The 19,463-nt window shown below is 42.5% G+C and overlaps 1 protein-coding gene across 5 annotated transcripts; it reads right to left on the minus strand.

Annotated features, from left to right (window-relative positions):
* Nucleotides 1-303: 303 nt before the first annotated feature.
* LOC122177643 (Golgi pH regulator) lies at nt 304-18,481 on the minus strand. Of its 5 annotated transcripts, none has more exons than XM_042867248.1 (14): nt 18,378-18,481; nt 14,297-14,356; nt 13,397-13,500; nt 12,013-12,119; nt 11,057-11,158; nt 8,476-8,596; nt 8,097-8,177; nt 5,501-5,610; nt 3,482-3,570; nt 2,670-2,762; nt 2,240-2,335; nt 1,750-1,839; nt 1,082-1,147; nt 304-927 (listed from the first exon to the last, which is right to left on the minus strand). In XM_042867248.1, the coding sequence occupies exons 1-14, from the start codon at nt 18,417-18,419 to the stop codon at nt 721-723; spliced, it is 1,368 nt and encodes a 455-aa protein (XP_042723182.1). In that variant the 5' UTR covers nt 18,420-18,481; the 3' UTR covers nt 304-720. The 5 variants fall into 5 exon arrangements, with proteins under 5 accessions (XP_042723182.1, XP_042723181.1, XP_042723183.1 ...); XM_042867247.1 differs by having other exon boundaries at nt 3,482-3,579; XM_042867249.1 differs by lacking the exon at nt 18,378-18,481 and adding an exon at nt 16,248-16,273 and having other exon boundaries at nt 3,482-3,579.
* Nucleotides 18,482-19,463: the final 982 nt, after the last annotated feature.

Consider the following 19,463-nt stretch of genomic DNA (forward strand, 5'->3'; position numbering starts at 1 on the left):
GAGGGGAACACCAGATTTATAGCATATAAGGTCAATACATTTATAACACGTAAGGTAAACAAGGCATAACTGTTATCTTTGACTTCATGCTGAACTCTGGCAAACAGGAATCCAAAACCTCAGTTCTGTTTACGAAACAAAGTTGAGGTTCAGCAAGAGAGCTAAGCTCCAGCTCAAAAGAACAGCACGTACTAGTGATATCCTCTCAACTTCACTCCATTTCACTTCTGCCAGGTAGTAAATTCCAGCTCACTTGCAAAGAAATATTTTGAGCTGACAAAAAAAACAACTGTGATGCTTGCATGAGGTATTACAAAAGCTTATTTAATTCCACAGACTTCCACATTCAGCTCCAAAATTACCATTCTCTGAACCTCAATTATGAGTTGCTTTTTAAAAGAAAAATCACATTTGCTTGATGCCTTCTCTGAAGACATTCTTCCAAACACAAGATACCTTACCTCAGACAGCCTACAGACCCTTAGATACTGATGTACCATAAATTCCCTTTATTCCTTGGCAATGTGTGCATTCCCTTTCCCTCAAGCTGTAGCACCTTAAAATGAGCCACAGAGCTTGACTGAAGACATGGAAGTTCAAAGAGCCAGTGACATTGCTTGAACACACAGAACTGTCCTGGCTCTCCAAGTTTTGCAGTCCACAGGAGTTGCAACAGTCCAGCAGAAAGGAGACGGGAGCGTGTGTGTCTGCAGTCCTTACTTAGAGGGCCATATGCTTTTCTGGAGCTTGCTTATGTGCTAAGTAGAGAAAGAGGATGCTGGATAGTGCACTAACTAGAAATATCACATCAAACCAACGATGATAGAAGTTGAACTGAAGCTCCCCCAGGACTTCTGTTATAATAGTGCGGTACTCTAGAGGCATGCTCATTCGAATCAGGAGCACCGACGACACAAAGTACATACCCTGTAAAAAGAGAAAGTAGCAGTTGTTTTAAAATTGGTTTTGTGGCTATCATAGGCCAGCACGCAAGGACTTTGTTATCTTCCTTTGTATGCAAAAACAAATATGTATGTATGCACAAATGCATACAGGTATGCCCATGGTTCTGCATACTCACCATGATCTGTGCTAGAAGCAGAACAATAACATTGGAGGACTTGCTGCTGGAAATGGCATAGAAGAACTAGAAAGAAAAAACACACTGGAAATAAGCTGGACAACGATGCCTTAGGACATCAAGAAAGGAACATGCCATTCAATTCTCTTTCATAAAAAGCATGTTTTTTCAGAGAGGTACATGAACCCTACTTTTAGAAACATGAATCTCTTAAGACAGTGGCAGGCACCAACTGGTAAAAGTCATGTATTAATATTTAAGAGTAGGTACTAAAACCCAGGTCAACACAAGGAGTCACATGTCTCTCAAGTTAATACCTTTCCAGCTCTACAAAAAGAACTAGCAGTTCAAATGAGGCAATCTAAATTCTTTTAATCATCATCTCATGAACCCTTACTAATATGCTGGCTACAGCATCATTCTGAAGCCATGCTTACACTTAACATCTCATTGAGCATCCACACCTCTTCCTGAGAATAACAGTAATAGAAACTGAGTGGGGAGAATATATTTTCCCTCTCCTCCTCCTCTACAAGGATTTAAATTCAGAGAGTAAAAACACGAATGTGTACTGATAGTTTATACAGTATATGTTCTGTTTGAATTTAAAGATCTAGTAACATGATATTTTATGAGGAAAGCTGTAAGACACTACTGGCCAAACATACCTTTGTAAGTGTAATTAACAGGCCTCTGATAGAGGTGACAATAATTATTCCAACAAGAATAAAGGAAATGTGCTGAGACCAGAATTTCACCTGTATCAACAAGAGGAATACAGTTAATTCTCTAACTCCTTTTTCGCTACATCGTATAGCTGCTAATTCTTTAGGATCTTTGTACTTCCTAGCTGCACAATATCCACTGTAAGCAGGTTTACATTATGAAGATAATTGTGAAAATATCTGTTAATTCATTTCATTACACATACAAGTAAAAAAGATACAACTTACATCAATCATCTCTTTGGAGATGAAAAATTATAGAAGTGCAAATAACAGAATACTTGTTTCAAAGCTCTATTTCCTTTTCTCTTTAGTAAGTCAGAAGTCACAGATGCATTCTCAGGGTTCTATCACTTCCACATTATTAGTAGTATGCGATTGCTTTTGTGGGGTAAGAATTACTGAAAATGCTGTAAGAATTAATAAATCTCACATCAAACTGGATTCCCAAATAATTCACAGTGATCTCAATTCCTCTTGTGACTGGATCCGTCTTCCCCACGCGGTCAAACACAATATTGATGGTCGCCTGCAAGGCAGAGATGGATTTACAATCAAAGAAAATAAAAAGAACACCTCACTGCTACATATGAGATTCTTGTTTGCATATCCAAGGCTGGGGGAGCAGCTGGATTGCCTAAGAAGGTGTAAAAACACAAATATTAGAAATGCTTGCCTAAAGTTCTGTAAAAAGAGAGATGCAGAGCTTTATTCCAGACAAATACCATTTTCATTCAGAATTTGCAGAAGCAAGATTATAAGGAGACTAGGGCCTTACTTAATACACTGCACCTACAGCATAATCTGTGCAGGGAGTGACATTTGCATATGTGCACATAAAACAGAACAAAGTATTTACATACCATGAAGATTTTCCAGACACAATAGATGGAGAAAAAGTAACCCAAAAAATTGAAGTATTTTCCCTGGAAAGTTTTGGAGTACTCTATTCTTTCCTGGAGAAAAAAAAAAAAAAAAAAAAAATTCAAGAGGGGGGAGGAGAATACATACAAAAGATTCATTGCCATGATAACAACACAAGCCATACATTTTAATGGTGCACCAAGAGCAGAAACCACAGCTTTATCCTACAACTCTTCTAATTCAAAGGCTTCTGAACAGCTCTAGGAACCTGTAGTATACCTAAACAGCACATACCTAAACAGGAAGTAACCTGCCCAAATGAAAGAACCATAGAATCATCGCAGAACCACAGAATGGCTCAGGTTGGAAGAGACCTCAAAGACCATCTAGTTCCTCCCTGCCACGGGCAAGGTTGCCAACCATAAGCACTAGATCAGGCTGCCCAATGCCCCAACCAATCTGGCCTTGAATGCCTCCAGGGATGAAGCATCCACAGCATCTCTGAGCAACTTGCTCCAGCACCTCACTTCTCTCAGTGAAAAATTTTCTCCTGACATCTAATCTAAATCTTCCCTCTTTTAGTTTAAGACCAGGCCCTTGTCCTTTCACTGTCTACCCACGTAAAAAGTTGATTTTCCTCTTGTTTATAAGCTGTCTTAAGTTCTGGAAGGCCACAACAGATTCTCACTCCACCACATCACTACATTTCAACATTTACCTGCTAAACAGCTTTCAATTTCTGGTAACATACGCTCTCATTCAATCTACTTTAGCCCCCAGCACATATCTGGGCAGTTATTTTGTTTCATACCTTTGTTGCATGCAGGTCAGCAGTTTCAAGAAAAAGCTGCCGGCTCAGTTCTTCTAGGGCATCCACTTCTTGCTGGATAAGAGACAGATCTGGCAAACCAGCATAGTCAAGGCTAGAGTACACCACAACTGTACTTTTAATTAAAAGAAAATATTCCCCAGCTTCACCTCAAGGGTCACGTCTAATTGTTTGGCCGCTTCTTTTAATCCAGATCAGTTTTCTGATACTGTCGTAGTGCTCTTGTAAATAATGCACCCAAAGACATCTCAAGGGTACCTGTGTTGCACAGTACTCCATTTTAAGAAGGCAGGTAGTACTCTTCTGCCTAGGTAACACATTGCAGAACCAGAGCTCTCAAAGACTGCTTCTCCACTTCAATAAGCATCACTTATCATCAGAGTGCATAGCATTTCACACTCCCATCACCTTCACAAACAAAACCACTGAGTAACCGCCCCAGGAGATTAGTGATTATTATAAAGAGTCTCATCAAATAGCCTAATTCTCATTTTAACAGCCATTGGAAAAGGATAGGAAGAAGACTCCTTGGCCTTAAGCAAACTGCACATTTTAGGTGCTCTGACAAATTCTTGGAAGGCAATGGCAAGGTAGGGAAATACAGAGCCTTATAACTGTCCACATATTCCTTCCATCCTTACTGCATATGCACAACAACATTTATTCACATGTTCCTATCCACTTTTTGTCACAATGCTAGAGCAACAGCAGTGAACCTACACCATGAGAATAATTCAATTGTTCCACAGGTTGCTTCTTCCTCTGCAGAGAGGGACCTGGGGGTCCTGGTGGATGACAGGCTGGCCATGAGCTAGCAGTGTGCACTGGTGGGCAAAAAGAGAAACGGCATCCTGAGAGGCATTAAAAAAAGCACAGTCAGCAGGTCAAGGGAGGAGGTCCTCCCCATCTATTCTGTCCTGGTGAGGCCTCCCCCGGAGTACTGTGTTCGGTTCTGGGCTCCCCAATACAGAAAAAAGGCAGGGATCTCCTGGAAAGAGTCCAGCAGAGGGCCATGAAGATGACCAAGAGCCTGGAGCATCTCTCTTATGAAGAAAGGCTGAGTGACCTGGGTCTGTTCAGCCTTGAGAAAAGAAGACTCAGAAGGGATCTGATCAATATCTATAAACACCCAAGGTGTGGGAGGCAAAGGGATGAGGCCAGACTCTTTTCGGCAGTGAATGGCGACAGGACAAGGGGAAATGGCCACAAACTGAAGCATAGGAAGTTCCACACAAATGTGCTCAAGAACTTCTTCACAGTAAGGGTGACAGAGCAGTGGAACAGCCTGCCCAGATGTTGTGAAGTCTCCTTTTCTGGAGATGTTCAAGACCCACCTGAACACCTACCTGTGCAACCTGGTGTAGGGAGCCTTCTTTGGTAAGTGGGTTGGACTAGATAGTCTCTAGTGATCCCTTTCAGCCCCTACAATTCTGTGACTCTGTGATTCCTGCCTTTCTTCTCACTTTCCAACTCAGCCAAAAAGGCAGCTATAAGGGAGGACAACTGTTCCAGCACCTCAAACAGAGCTGTTGTTTTGCTCAAGCATGTCACAACTTCTCCACTCTGGAAAAGTGTATTTCAAGTAATGAAATAAAACATGTATGCAGGTAAGTCAGTGAGCCAAGGATACATCAGAATAGAAAGCTGCCTCCAGCTTCAGTGTTGTGACAGGGCAGACATCTGCAATGTAACACAAAGTGCATACATCTGTCCTGCAACCTGCTGTATACCTCAACTGTGATGAAGTAACAGCACATGTACATAGCATGGCTGCAACATATGACTCCTGAGTGTCTACATAAAACCATGAGTCCAATCCCTAGGTAAAAGTTAACACAGTACAGCGCTAGACAGCAAACCTCCCAGAAGACATGAAGTCTTTTGCCCAGGCTTCTGGAATGTATTACAACACAGGTGCTTCACAACTGGCACACCTAACACTCTTCCTTTCAAAAGAAAGCTGGTGTCACCTCCAGCTGCCAGCATGCAGATGAAGGATACTTTCACTGCCTGCAACAGACGTCGTAACACTTTTTATCATTCCCCAGAAGCCAGTGGGTTTGTTGTGCACTTCCCCTCTCTGGAACATCATCCTGTGAGCCACTGCTATTCTGAAAAAGCAGAAAACACAAGTTTTCAGGAGTAAAGTCTTTTTAGAATAAAGCAAAACAAAAAACAAAAACAAACTCAAACCCAATAACCAAAAAACAGTTCCTCAGAAAAGACGATTAAACTAAATTCACTGCCAACAGATGCCCCCTTTTTATTTCCCTAAGCACTAATCCTGCTTCATAACATTATCTTGATTAGCCCTGGAATAGAGCCCAGATCTAATCAAGCAAGATTCAATGAGACACTTCCTAAGACTTCTATTGGAATTCTGCTTCAATCCTTAGAGGGATTTAAATCCAATTAAAAATAAATATTCAAATGGCTTTCTCAGTCACATGATTAGCTACTTTCATCACACACACACAAGACTGTGCTATCTCCGATTCAGGAACTGGAAAAACTTTTCATGCCCCTTTCTCTCCTTGGACACCTCTTTATCACTGCACATTCCGCTTCCTGCACAGAAGTGTGAGCGCTGTGTGGTATGCAGCAGCTCTCTCACACGCTGTCACTCACTTCTAGGCTGCATGACAAGCTCTTATGAAGCAGAAACACATAAATCCATTATTGGACTGAACCACTGGACACATCCGGCGATCTAAACATGACTCCTAAAACTCACCCAATACTACAGCAGCAGCTGCATACTGTCCCTCACACCCCCACGTGCACTGCAGCATAATCCCTGCAAGCACTGCTGGCTTCTGGCCTCATTACCTCACATGTCTCTCCATTGAAATTTGTGAGCCAGTTATCCACTCTAAGCTGAAAACTATTCATAGTATCGTCAAGGCAATCCATGATTTGACAGAGTTCAGGTCCTTTTTTGTAGCTGCAGCCAGCACTGCTACATTTGGCACTGAGCCCTCTTCAAAGTTGCTGATAAGCAGTGTAATAAAAAATAATAACAACATAATAATATAATAAATCACACAATAGAAGTAATACCCTTGGGGCTCAGGTCTCCCCTGAGCCTCCTCTTCTCCAGACTGAGCAACCCCAGTTCCCTCAGTCACTCCTCATAAGGCGTGTGCTCCAGACCCCTCACCAGCTTAGTTGCCTTTCTCTGGGCATGCTCCAGGCTTCCAAGTCCTTCTTACTGTGAGGGGCCCAAAATATCTGCAAGGATGACTATGAAGAACCTGTCAACCTTAAGTGGCAAATTTCCTTAACGCATTGAGCACGCTCAGAAAAGATAGAATAATTCCTGTGCAAAAAGCATTAGCAAAACCAACTTCCAACAGCTGTCTCCAAGAAATGCTAGTCAGTTACAAGTCCCAGACATCCATACTTTTAACCCAACGTTACCTTCCCTGAGATGAGAGATCTGAACACACTGCACTAAAGGGCAGACTCAAAAGCTGTACTCCACAGTAACCTTTCAACTCAATGCCAGCATGTTAATATCCTCTCTGTCAATCATACAGCCAACTAAACCTCTCTGATTAAATACACCTTCTCACTAAACTACCACAAAAACACCATTTCTCACTAAATCACAAATACTGAGTTAACATTTGTCCACCACTTAACATTTTTAAAGGGGAAGAAAGAAGACGTGCTTCAACTACACTTTCACACGCTCAGCAGATCAGTTCACTGAACAGCAGATATGCATGCTGGTGCTTCATTCAGCAAGACTATCCTACATTGTAATACATTAAGAGGTTCCATTAAAACATTAGTGCACCTGAAGTAAAGTTTTCAGGGTTTCTGCAAGGGTTCTACACCAGACAGACCTCTGACATGGTGATTGCATTTACTCTTTATAACTGGCAAGGCATGAAATATGCAATTTGTAAGAGCACACAAAAATCCTTTCAGTGTAAATGCAATGACACTGTTTCCTGAAAGTCACTTTTTCACCTGGGGGACATGAAATAAGCTAAATCAACAAAAGCAGAATTTGGATGTCATGTTTATGCTACCCTCTGGTATCACACTACGCTACCATCATATTAGCAGTGTTCCACAACTCCACTATACCTTTATCAATATTCTTGCAAATGGCAAAGTTTACACAGCTGTATTCACATCAGCTCACTAGCTTGCTTCAGTTTTGACCAGGAAACACCAGATCCACAGAGCAGGAAAGACCTCAGTACGTATGAATTCAACTGCTGTACCAAAACTGCCAATAAGAGAGTTAACTGAGGTGGTTCAAGGGACATTTATTCATTGAGAGAGAAAAATGTTTATCTCAGATTAGTCAAGTTGCCATCAGAGAGTTAGAACTTCTCCTGGAAGCCTAATCTGTACTACTGCAGGAAAAAACATTGCCATTCAAGGCAGAGGCCTGGGAAGAAGCCTGAGTTGCGTATCAGGCCAGAATGAAACCCCATAAAGCTACTACCCCACTCAGCCATCTGTTTCACTGGAACATCTAGCCCTGGAAAGAAAAGTTGGGTAATTTCAAGACCATCTTATACCATACTGACTGCAAATCCTTGACATAATTCATTTAATGCAACTGTTCCTTTCTCACCTTTTTTTCTTGCTAATAATCATGTCCATAGTCTGGAGGAGTCGTCGCTCCAAAGCGAGAATATCTGCATCTGTCACATTCCTGCAGAACGAAGACTCCCAACAATTAGGCCTGCTAACCCATTTCAGAAGGATTATGCACATGCTCATAAAACAGAGAGAGAAGCTTGTACGAAGAGATCCTTCAGGGATGAAAATGGTTCTGGCGTGTAGAACAGCAATAGCTACAGTACACTTAGAACATGGAAAACAAAAGCCATCACTAACGCCATCATGATGAGAAAAAAGCAACTTTAAAGAAAAAAATTCTATCAATTCAATGAGAAAAGCAGAATAATAACCTCAAAGGCAGACAAAATATTTCACAAGGCTGCAATTACCTGAGAAAGTAGGACATGTAGGTATACGGACAGTTGACAGCACCAAATCCTGACAGCAAAGCCATGAGTGTCACCCCAATCACACCCACACGGCTGATGAGCTGCTCTATAGACAGGATTCCTGTAAGACAAAGAACACAGCATCAGCAACGGGCTGCGCTCTTCATCCTTTCCACAGCTGGTGCCTTTGCAAACCAGTACACATACAGAGCTGCCTAATGAAACCAGCTACCATCACAGTGCAATGATCAGAGGTAATATGAAGTATGGACAGGGACTACGAACAGAGAGAAGAAAGTCTCCCTCAGAAAGCACGTTATCATGCTTAAAAACAGGGGTAGGATACTCATACTGTGAAGAACATTAAGAAATCTGAAGGGGCTTAACAGACAACTCTTTGGTTCTACATTAATAAAACACTAGCAGCTGGACTTCGCTGAGGTGGGAACATACATCCACCAGGTTCCATAAAACAGACACGTTCAGCAAGATACTCCAGCAATAACCAGGACTAGAGTTACCAAACCAGTTGCTCCCAGCAATCTGGACCAAAACTCTCTGGATCATAGAGGGGAAGGCCCTATCCCATCAATCATTAGAAGCAACCCCTCCATACCAGGTGCAATTTGTGCATTAAGACAGCAGTTATGACAGCATGGGAAGTTCATGCTCCTGCTAGCTGTTCAGTATTCATTTTGTGGATATACACATATGACCTCCAAGCAAGCATTTTGAGCACCAGGTGAACTCCAAAACATACATACATACATTCACATGACACAGCATGAACATCAAGCCTGTGCTGTATCCAATATCGAGCAATGAGACTGCATTTATTCTTCCCAGCCATGAAGAACAGATCTCAACCCATCTTCTCAGGATACAGTGCCAGGTACTATCAAACATTAACTTGCTTTTTAGGGAGATACTTATAGAATAGCTGCTACACACAGCACATTTGGAGCTTACATGATTGCAAAGCTGAGATGGCCAAGTGCCAAGCCACATTTCATGCTTCAGAGAAGGAGAATAAATGATGAAAACACAGCAAAAGGACTTCACAAAGGGAAACTGAGATAACCCAGTCATGTGCAGCTGCATAGAGATTTACACCAGCTACAGAATGTGCTACTATATCCTGGCCTTTTGCCCTACACACTACCAGTTAAAACAGAGGTGCCTTCAAAATGACATGACATTCCACTGTCTAAAATAACATTCCCCCATAACACTCTCAGCATCTTTACTCTTGTGATCAGGTCACATAAAACACATGCTTTATGAATTCAGATGAAGATTAGAGTCTTAATAGAATACTACTAGGTAATCAGTACAGAATAAATCTGTCCAGAGTCATGCTTAACAAATTGGAGATCATCCAGGACTCCTGACAAAAAGTTCTGGTCAGTGATACATTTCACAGCTGCTGCACAGTGCCAGCACCACCCAAGGGTAAGGCAATCCCAACACAGGATGTCAGTGCATGTACCTAGAAGGGCTTCCTGCCATACCTCTTTCCACAAGATCCTACATATGAATTACAACACCACCTCCACAACAAAGCCCTGCAATAGCCTTATTAGTACATGCAAGACAGCAGCATCCCAGCCAAATCCTTGGCTCTAACTTTTTGCCTAAATCTGCTAGGATAAGATATTGTACAAACGTTAGGTTAAGGTACCATTCAAAAGCAGGAGGGAAGAAGGAAAAAAAAAAAAAAAAAAAAAAAAAGAATACCAATTCTGGATATCTGCAGTTGTTACTCAGCTGTGCAAGACTTTTAGAGTAGTCTGAAGAGGACCGTCTGAACCCTGTGGCTAAACTCCCTTTGGATTAATATATTCTGCCAACTCAAGTGGATGTAAGCAGATTCACTTCTTTCTTGGCAATGAAACACTGTGTAGTGATCTGTGCAACTTACAAGCTACTGTATTTCATGGGCAAATGACACAATTATAAAACAAGGACACACACTTTCTCTTAGGAAAGTTTTAGAATCACAGATGGAAGGGTGAGCAGACCCTGCAGCAATTGGTATCCTTCAATTTTTTATCTTCTGAGTCCAAAATAAAGTAGTCTCTCAGAGAACAGAAAGATTACGTTGATGGTTATCTATCCAGACAGACACATTCACCAACTGGAAGGAAACTGACTGCAATCTCTCCCGTTGAGAAAAACACAAACAATTCTCCAGTGCAGGGGATAATGGCAGGATAAGTTATATAGGAAACCCAAGTGACAGCTAATCCTTCCTGAAATGTTGTAAGACATACCCAGGTGCCTAAAGGATTCAGAACAGTTACACCCACACTGACAGTGTCTGCTGCATAACAACTAAGTCTACACAGCAACTTCACAGTATAAATGTTCTTGGTTCTGTGAGTGCAGAGCAGAGATACCCAAGCTAACCATTTCCAGCTGGCTGGCAAACTCCAGATTCCATGTTTCAAAGCAGACTGAGTTACAAGAAATACTTTCTGTAGCCCCTTATGTGGAATAAACATAACACAATAAAAGATAAAGGTAAGAGAGCAAAGACTTCTTCTAGGAGGGAAGAAATAAACAAGAATAGGAAACTCACCATGTTTTGGGCTGAGGATGGGAAATGGATCTCCCAGCTTCCAAAAGAAATACATAAACGTCAACCACAGAACACATGCAAAAAGCAGTTTCTGTCTGTGCACTGATGGAAAGAAAAAAAATAGTATTGAAGTTCTTCCTTTAAGGCATTTTCAGTCTTACAGAACCACTACCATAGCCCAAAGGCTGCTTAAAGCATAGATGGCCAAAACAGGTGTATTCTGACAGTGCTGGAGTAGCAGTATGCACCCCTTCACTTCCTACCAAACTCACTGCTTGAGACATCACCTTTTGCAAGAGCTTCCCCAGCAACACAGCATTTTGGCTTTTCCCTAAGGGCAGCACTGTGAGTAGGGAAGTACTTAGTCACATCTTTCTTATGTGATCCTGAAAATGACACCTGGAAAATTCATCTTAATGCCAAAGCTACACATTTTGGCATTACACTATACTGCCAGTGGCATATATCTCAGCTTAACACATAAGAGTGATGAATATTGATAACTCAAGGGTAGATGTGCCTTAGCACATGGAAGAGGCTTCCACCAAATAGTAGTAAGCAAAAAAAAAAAAAAAAAAACACAAGGATAATTTATTGAATTTTTCTGCTTTGTTTCTTTCACCCCTTAGTAGAACAATACAGGTGGGCCGAGGGCTTGGTTGAAACTTAAAACTCTAAAGGAACAAATTCCAGTTACAGTATTCCAAAGCACCCATCTTCGTTGAAACCCAGAGAGAAATGCTACGTTTGGGGAGCCAGGTGAAACACATCCTAACTTTTCAATAAACAGTTATTGCTCAAGCATTAAGCCCAGAACTTATCTAGCCAGGACAAAGCCAGGGGAAGGAAGAAGATGCAGGGAGAGTGACCAAGACATCTCCCTCTCAAAAAAAGAGTTCTCATTTGTATGTGCAGTCCCAAATTAGTAGATCCAATGCCATAAGCCAAGTACTCACATAATCTGATATTGCTCACAACAAAGTAACCGATGTAAAAGGGGACCATGAAGACTAGGATGAGTAAAATGACACACAGGTTCAGCTTCCAGTGAAAATATCGAGAGCTAAAAGAAAGCCAAAATACAGGTAAGCACGCTCCATCACAACAAATTTCAAAAAGACAATCACATCTCAACGCAGTCCTTTCAGTTACATCAAGCATTGGATAACACTGGCAGCCCTGCCCATGGCAGGAGTTGGAACTGGGTGGGTTTTAAGGTCCCTTCTAACCTAAGCCATTCTGTGATTCTATGACGCTTTGATAATAATTAATTTTGTAATGTATGGCTGAGTCAAGGAAAGGCTAACACAAATTGAAAAGATAAAAAATATTTTATGTTCGTAACTCAACATAATTCAATTAAAAGCGATTGTCTCACATGCAAGATATTACAAAGCAATCAACACTCCTCCGACAGAAGAGATCAGCCAAATTCAGATGAGATTCATCTTGGTTGAACTGACCTTCCATTCAGCTTTCCAAGAAAAACACCTTATTCCTAAAGTGCCTTATTCCCAAGACTGACCCACGTCCTATTCGTGTCTTGCAGAAGATCTCCTGAGGATCCTTGTCACTTTTTCCTAGCTAATTCAGAGGCAGACATTCTCATCTATAATGATTTCCAGCCCTTTATTAAAGCTTATAAATGCATCCTCCTCAGTGATCTCTCTGACTGTAAGTTCAATAATAAGATTAATAACACACAGTCTAAACTACCAGTATCTTATATCCATCTTGAACTTCTTGCCTTTCAATTCCTTTAATTGCACTCTTAGACTCATATGAAAGACAACAAATGGGAAACCCATAACCTTTCCCTGTTACTGCTCTATCTTCTCTTTCCTGCTGCTTTCTGAAGTAACCACCTTTTTACATCTTCTTTATGTAGAAACCCTCACCTATGTCAAGGAAAAATGTGCCTTTGATTCACAAATACTGTTCTACTACAAAGTACAGTTCTAACTTCACAATTAGCTTCACATCTTATTCCCTGCTTTGACCACTACTGGAAAACAAGGGCTTATAGTTTTTATAGTTCTTAGCACCTGAAAAGAGCTCTTCAGCATGATCTGAAGCTTCACAGCTCACCCATAAAACCGCTCTTCTATTTCACAAATGAAAAAACTCTAAGACTGAAGCTTTGTTTTTAGGCCACAATAATGACAACTGTGGGAGAGTCAGGAAATTAAGGCTTCTAGTTTCATGTTTTCTCAAATAAATCCTGCTGCTCAAACACCTCTGTTGAGCTATTTACCACTTCCTCACATAATTCCCCAATACAAGTCTGATCTACACATTAAGCTTCTGCACACTAGCCCTTCAGAAAGCTCCCAAACTCACCTGCTGTTCAGCACTCCCAAAATCTCAAAGATGATGAGTTCAAACATAGTACAAGAGAAGGCAAAAGTCACAGAGAAGATGACTTGGACAACATACTGTCGCACCTGCAATGGAGAAAATAAGCCAGAGCTATCAGGCATTTCTGTTTGTAGAATGGCACCCTGATACCCCTCAGGTGAAGAAAGAAAAAAAAAAAAGAACAAACGGTACAACTGCACACAGCTTTTGCTACCAGGTACACTGCATTTAATCCCAAAGGGAAGAAACAGCCTGTATCATACTGACTGAATCAATCCTATTTGAGAGAGAAGTCCTACAAAGAAGGCATGTAACACCTGATGGCAACTTGACTAATGATAGGCAATTGCTAACAGTGTTCCACGCTCTTCATCTTAGATTTAAGAGCAATTTAAGAATAAACTTTTCAGGTTGGCTTGCACTTAAGTCATCTCTTACCTAGACTATATTTTCTTACAGTCTTCTTGGGATAAGGGAATGTCATGTCCCAACCTTTATCCCAACCAATCCTCACAAACAATTTACTCCTCACCAAATTTAAACATTAATTTGATTTTGTCTCCAAAATTCTGCAAATATATAAGTCAAGCTTACTTAAGGAACAAGGCTTCTGTTACCCCTGCTCCTCCTCCAACTTTTTTTTTTGTTGTTGTTGTTGCCAGTACAGAAACTTAGTGGTTCCAGAAGAATCCATTTCCCCAGATATCTACCAGTCTTTTATTTAAAGTAGAGAGGAAATGAAAAAGAAAGTACGTGTACAAAAACTAAAAACAAGATAAAAGAGCTTAAAGAGTGGAAAAAGGTCAGAAACAGTTTTAAGAACACTGCAATAACTGAGAGTAATTTTAAGATAAAGAGTTGTGATGAAAATCCCCTTCTTACCTCATAATCCTTGAAGAGCTTGCGCATGAAAAACAGCCATCCAAATCCAAAGAAGAGCACCTACAAAAGAGATCAAGTATCTAGTATTTGTGCCCACCAATTTGCAAAATATGAAGCTGCTTCACTATTGGCTGTAGGTGAAAGAAATGGAAGCAACAGAACAAGGCCAACATACCCAAGATATTAAACTTGTCAAGGCATCATGGAAAGTATAACATTTTAAATATTCAAGAGTAACAGACAAAGAAGCCTAGAATCTCACAGACGATAGAGGAAAGAGAGCTTTTTCCTGTATTCCCAACTTCTCAGAATACCTCAGTTCCTGGCCTGCCAGAATCTTTTACACTGTTGCTTCTTCTTTCACTCTTCAAGTATACAAAATTAAAGCTTACCCTTTTTTCACAGTAAACACATTAAAGACACAAACAACTATTTACCTGAACCTCAAGGCAGTGGTCAAGTGAGCAAAATGCCTCCCCGGTTAGAGCAGAGCAAGTCTGAGAATGCCTCAGGAAGCTAAAAGGTACAATATGGAGCCAGATGCCATGCATCCCAGAGTTCTGAAGGAAGTGGCTGATGTGGTTGTAAGGCCACTCTATCATATCTGAAAAGTCATGGCTGCCAGGCAAAGTTCCCACCGACTGCAAAAAGGAAAACATCACTCCCATTTTCAAGAAAGGAATACCAAGGGAACTACTGGCTGTTGAATATCACATCTGTGTCTGGGAAGATCATGGAGCAGATCATCCTGGAAGAGATGTCAAGGCACACGTGAGCTGTGGAGGTGATACAAGACAGCCAGCACGACTTCACCAAGGGCAGATCATGACTGACCAATGTGGTGGCCTTTTATAATGGAGTGACAGCAACAGTGGACAAAGGAAGAGCAACTGATGTTGTCTCTTTGGACTTGCGCAAGGTCCAAAGAGACCTTTGACATGGTCCCATACCACATCTTTAAACTGGAGAGATACAGATTTGAAGGCAGCTCTATTCAGTGGATAAAGACTTGGCTGGATTGTTGTAGCCAGAGAGTGGTTGTTAATGCCTCTGCCAAGCTTTTATAATTTTTGTTATAGGTATTCCACATCATAACATCACGTAGAGCACTGGGAGTTAAAGAGTTAATGCTCCAGTTCCGTGGACTGCCAATTTTCCACATACCTAGTTTTCAGAAGAGAACTACACACTTCAGAGGACCATTCATTTCCATTTTCCATTCAGAGGGAAACATAAAACTGCTCACAAGTCATAAGACAGCCCTCTCTTCTACTGCTCGTCTCGGCAGTGCATGCTCCCTAGCCATCTCACCTTCAGCTTTAGAGTAAGGCCTTTAGTTTTGAACACTCTCTCATTTATTTGGCTTATTAGCTTCAATCCCAATTAACTTGTATTTCTACTGTTATAACTAGTAAAATAACTTTCCTCCTTTTTCCTCATTCCTTTCCCTCTTGGTTCCCCCACCAGCACCTTTTTCAAGCTGGTGGGCCTGATGTCCTCCTATCACAGACACAGACAGATCTAGAGATAACTCCATGACAGACTCTTCCATGTGGAGACCAGTCACAAGTGGTGCCTCCCAGCGGTCCATCCTTAACCCCAGGGTTAAAGTCTCTTCCAACACAAGCCATCTGTGGGTGATTTCATCGTGCATTAGAAGTCAATGGATTCCAGCAGCAATACAAGTAACCGAACATTATTTACAAACAAGGAATACCCGGAAAGCTGGGTGAAAAAGGTCAAATTCAATTGCCTTGAATGCAAAACTGGCATAGGAATAAGGTCTAGTGATTGACAGCAGGTGGCAAAACTGGTTTGAGGAGGACCTCAGCATAATCAATGAATATTAAGATGGTATAATTACAAAATAAACAAGAGAGTTTAGCAACACAGATAACGATAACAAAAAGAGAATACATAGAAAATTTACCCCTATCCTGGACTCACTTACAAAACTCCAGCAGAGCAGATCTCCAGAAAAGATCCTTCCCCACTGGTAGCCAGCTCTTAAATAGGTCTAGGAGAGGTGCAGCCAGGTTCCACCCCTTCCGGCAGCACAGGAGAATTGCCTTCAGCTGTGCTCCTCTGGCTGACTCATGGCTCACCTCAGGTGATCAATCAGAGGTTCAGGCCGTGACACAGCAGTTCCCATACAACTCTGGACTTTAAAGTAGTTGCTAGCAAAAATATAAGAGAAAGGTAAGATATTCCATAAGCCTCCTATTTACAGGCCAGTCTATAAGTCAAAGTATGATTCCATTAACAGTGGGGAAGAAGGAGAAGGCAGACAGACTTTTCAAAAGGAATAAATAAATGAAGTAGAAGAAAACGAAGAGGAGATATTCAGGGACCATAATAACAGAGAAAATTATATATGAAGATTAGATTTCCTTTGTATTAGGGACTATACAAAAGCACAGAAAGACGCTATCTTATGTTCACACTCTAAGATGCCTCAGGTGAGCATGAGTTTGAGCATTTGACAATTACATGCAGCAATTTAAACATCCAACTTCATATTTCTGAAGACGGCTGGAAGATGCAATGCTGCCATCACAAATGAAAGAAAAGCGATTAGAGAAGTTAGATCTTAAAAATCAAAGCAAATGATGGGAAAGCTTTTGTTCTAAGGGAACTAATAACAGTATCAAAGCTGCACTCAAACCCTGACAGTGAAAAGACATGTCAGAAACAAGTCAAATCTATACCAAGCAGGAGGAGATTTTACCTTTAAGAAACACTGAAATCTATCCTGAAAATTCTCAGAGGAACTGCAGTCATACATGAAACACTGTATAAGATAACCAGCTGCTGTTGAGAGGGGAAAGGTGCCATTTCCTCTACTCATCCCTCCTCATTACAGAGCACAGATTTTAAATCAGCTCTGAAGCTGATCAGATTCCTCTGTGACCCAGACAAACTCATTTATATGACAGAAAACCAATATTGGAGAAAGCACAAATGAAAATATGACTGTGCGGCCAAGTGGAAGGGAAGAGAGGGCAGAAGCAAACAATTGGACCACCTCTGCAACCAGAGGAGCAGAGAGGAAGAAATTTGGATGCTTACTGAGGAGGGAGTGGGACAGCAAGGTGGAGAGGAAGGTCAGAGACAACATAATGACAAGACAAATTACTGGGAGTTAACAAAGAAAGATGGAGCGTTTCCTCCCACAAAACAATAAGACGATCTCAAATATGTTAAGATTACCACCCAGCTTGGAGCGGTAAAGACAGGATGATATGAAACAGGGTTTAACAGGCTCCTGGATGAATTAAGCTGGAGTAAAAAGCAGGCTGGTTGAAAGATGACTCCGAAGGCAGCAGGAAGGAAAAGTTGAGGGAAGTTCTAAATCACATGTGTCAGCACAGAAAGAAGCATTTCAGATAAAATAGCGGTGCCTTTCTGAGATTCCTTAAAGCAAGTCACGACAAACTTTGCAGGGCTGTAAGCAAGCAAGCGCCTCAATGGCACAACATCGCAGAGGCCACAAATTATTAGTCTACTTAGGAAACAACAAAGACCAAGTCAGTGACACCTAGAGAGCCACAAAATGAGCCTTCCAGCAAGACCTAAGTTTATAGAAATTTGGCAGCGTTACTAGAAAACTCCATTCCCTACTGCCTTATTCATTGATCTTTTGCTGTGCGTAATATTCTGATATGACAACTAGGCAAGGCCAAGGGTTGCAGTGACACCCAACACAACAGACCAAAGAGGCGATACAGCCTTAAGCAATAGAAAACGTGCTGCCTAACACTCCTGAACTGCAGGTTAGTTGGTATGATTTCTATTTATTTCTTTCTAAAGCAGCAGGCGAAGCTATCCAGACACAAAGCCATTCCCCCTCCTCGGACCTGGCAATCCCGCCAAAACGCAGAGGCACCGACGCAAAGGCATCGCGCCTTCGCGGAGCGCATGCGCGCCCTCAGACCCCGCCCACACGCCCCTCAGCCTCAACAGCCGCTTCCGGAAGCGCGGTGAGTGGGTAGCCCGGCAGGCCCGAGCGGCCGGTCCCACCTCGCCTCCTTCTCCCTCACTCCCTCTGTGGCCGGGCTCTCGCCGCGTAACACCGCGCTACCTGGGAGGTGACCATGATGCTGGAATCGATGAGGAAGCTCATGGCGGGCCCCGTGCCGCAGCGAACGGCCAGCCCGCGCTAGCGCCGCTGGTTGCAGTGCGCAGGCGCAGGGCCCGGCGCAACGCCCTCCCTGTGGCGGGGCTGGGACGAGGAGTGCCGTTCTTCCCGTGCACTGGGCGGTTCCTGACGGGTGCTCCCCGCCCCGCGCCGACGTCACCTCAGTGTGCTGCGTTGGGAAGGCGACACGCTGAGTGCGGTTGTAATAATGGTAATAAAAATAATGAAAACAAACAGGTTTTCCTCGCGTTTTTCGTCAGTGTCCCACGAAAATGTTCTGTTTGAACATGTCTGCTGGAGAGGGTCCAGAGGAGGGTCACAACGGTGATCAGGGGACTGGAGCACCTCCCCTATGAAGACAGGCTGAGGGAGCTGGGCTTGTTCACTTTGGAGAAAAGAAGGCTGTGGGGTGACCTCATTGCAGCCTTTCAGTACCTAAAGGGAGCCTACAAACAGGAGGGGAATCAACTCTTTGAAAGGGTAGATAACAGCAGGACAAGGGGAAATGGTTTTAAATTGAGGGAGGGAGATTTAGGTTGGATGTCAGGGAAGTTATTTACAAAGAGAGTGGTGAGGTGCTGGAACAGGCTGCCCAGAGAGGCTGTGGATGCCCTGTCCCTGGAGGAGTTCAAGGCCAGATTGGATGGGGCCCTGGGCAGCCTGGTCTAGCATTAAATGGGGAGGTTGGTGGCCCTGCATGAGGCAGGGGGTTGGAGATTCGTGATCCTTGAGGTCCCTTCCAACCCAAGCCATTCTGTGATTCCTATGATTCTGTGAAAATGGCTGCTTTTGGGAAGTGGCTGTGGATAAAGGGCCAGGCTGGAGGCAGCCCTAGCGGAGGCTCAAGCAACTGGGGAGCCAAGGAGCAGGGACCTGCTGGCAGTGTGATGACTGGCTGAAGCTGTGGTGTTTGCCTGTTCTTAACCTGCCATGACCACTTTATAAGAGCAGAGCAGGATGTGTGCCAGCACCATGTAGGGAGGCTGCTAGGCGCCATCTCGCACCTTGGGCCCTTCCTGCCCTCTGCAA

Source organism: Lagopus leucura, unplaced genomic scaffold, assembly GCF_019238085.1.
Source record: "Lagopus leucura isolate 7727_CA_CO unplaced genomic scaffold, USGS_WTPT01 Super-Scaffold_100001, whole genome shotgun sequence".
In the NCBI taxonomy this organism is placed as follows: domain Eukaryota; kingdom Metazoa; phylum Chordata; class Aves; order Galliformes; family Phasianidae; genus Lagopus; species Lagopus leucura.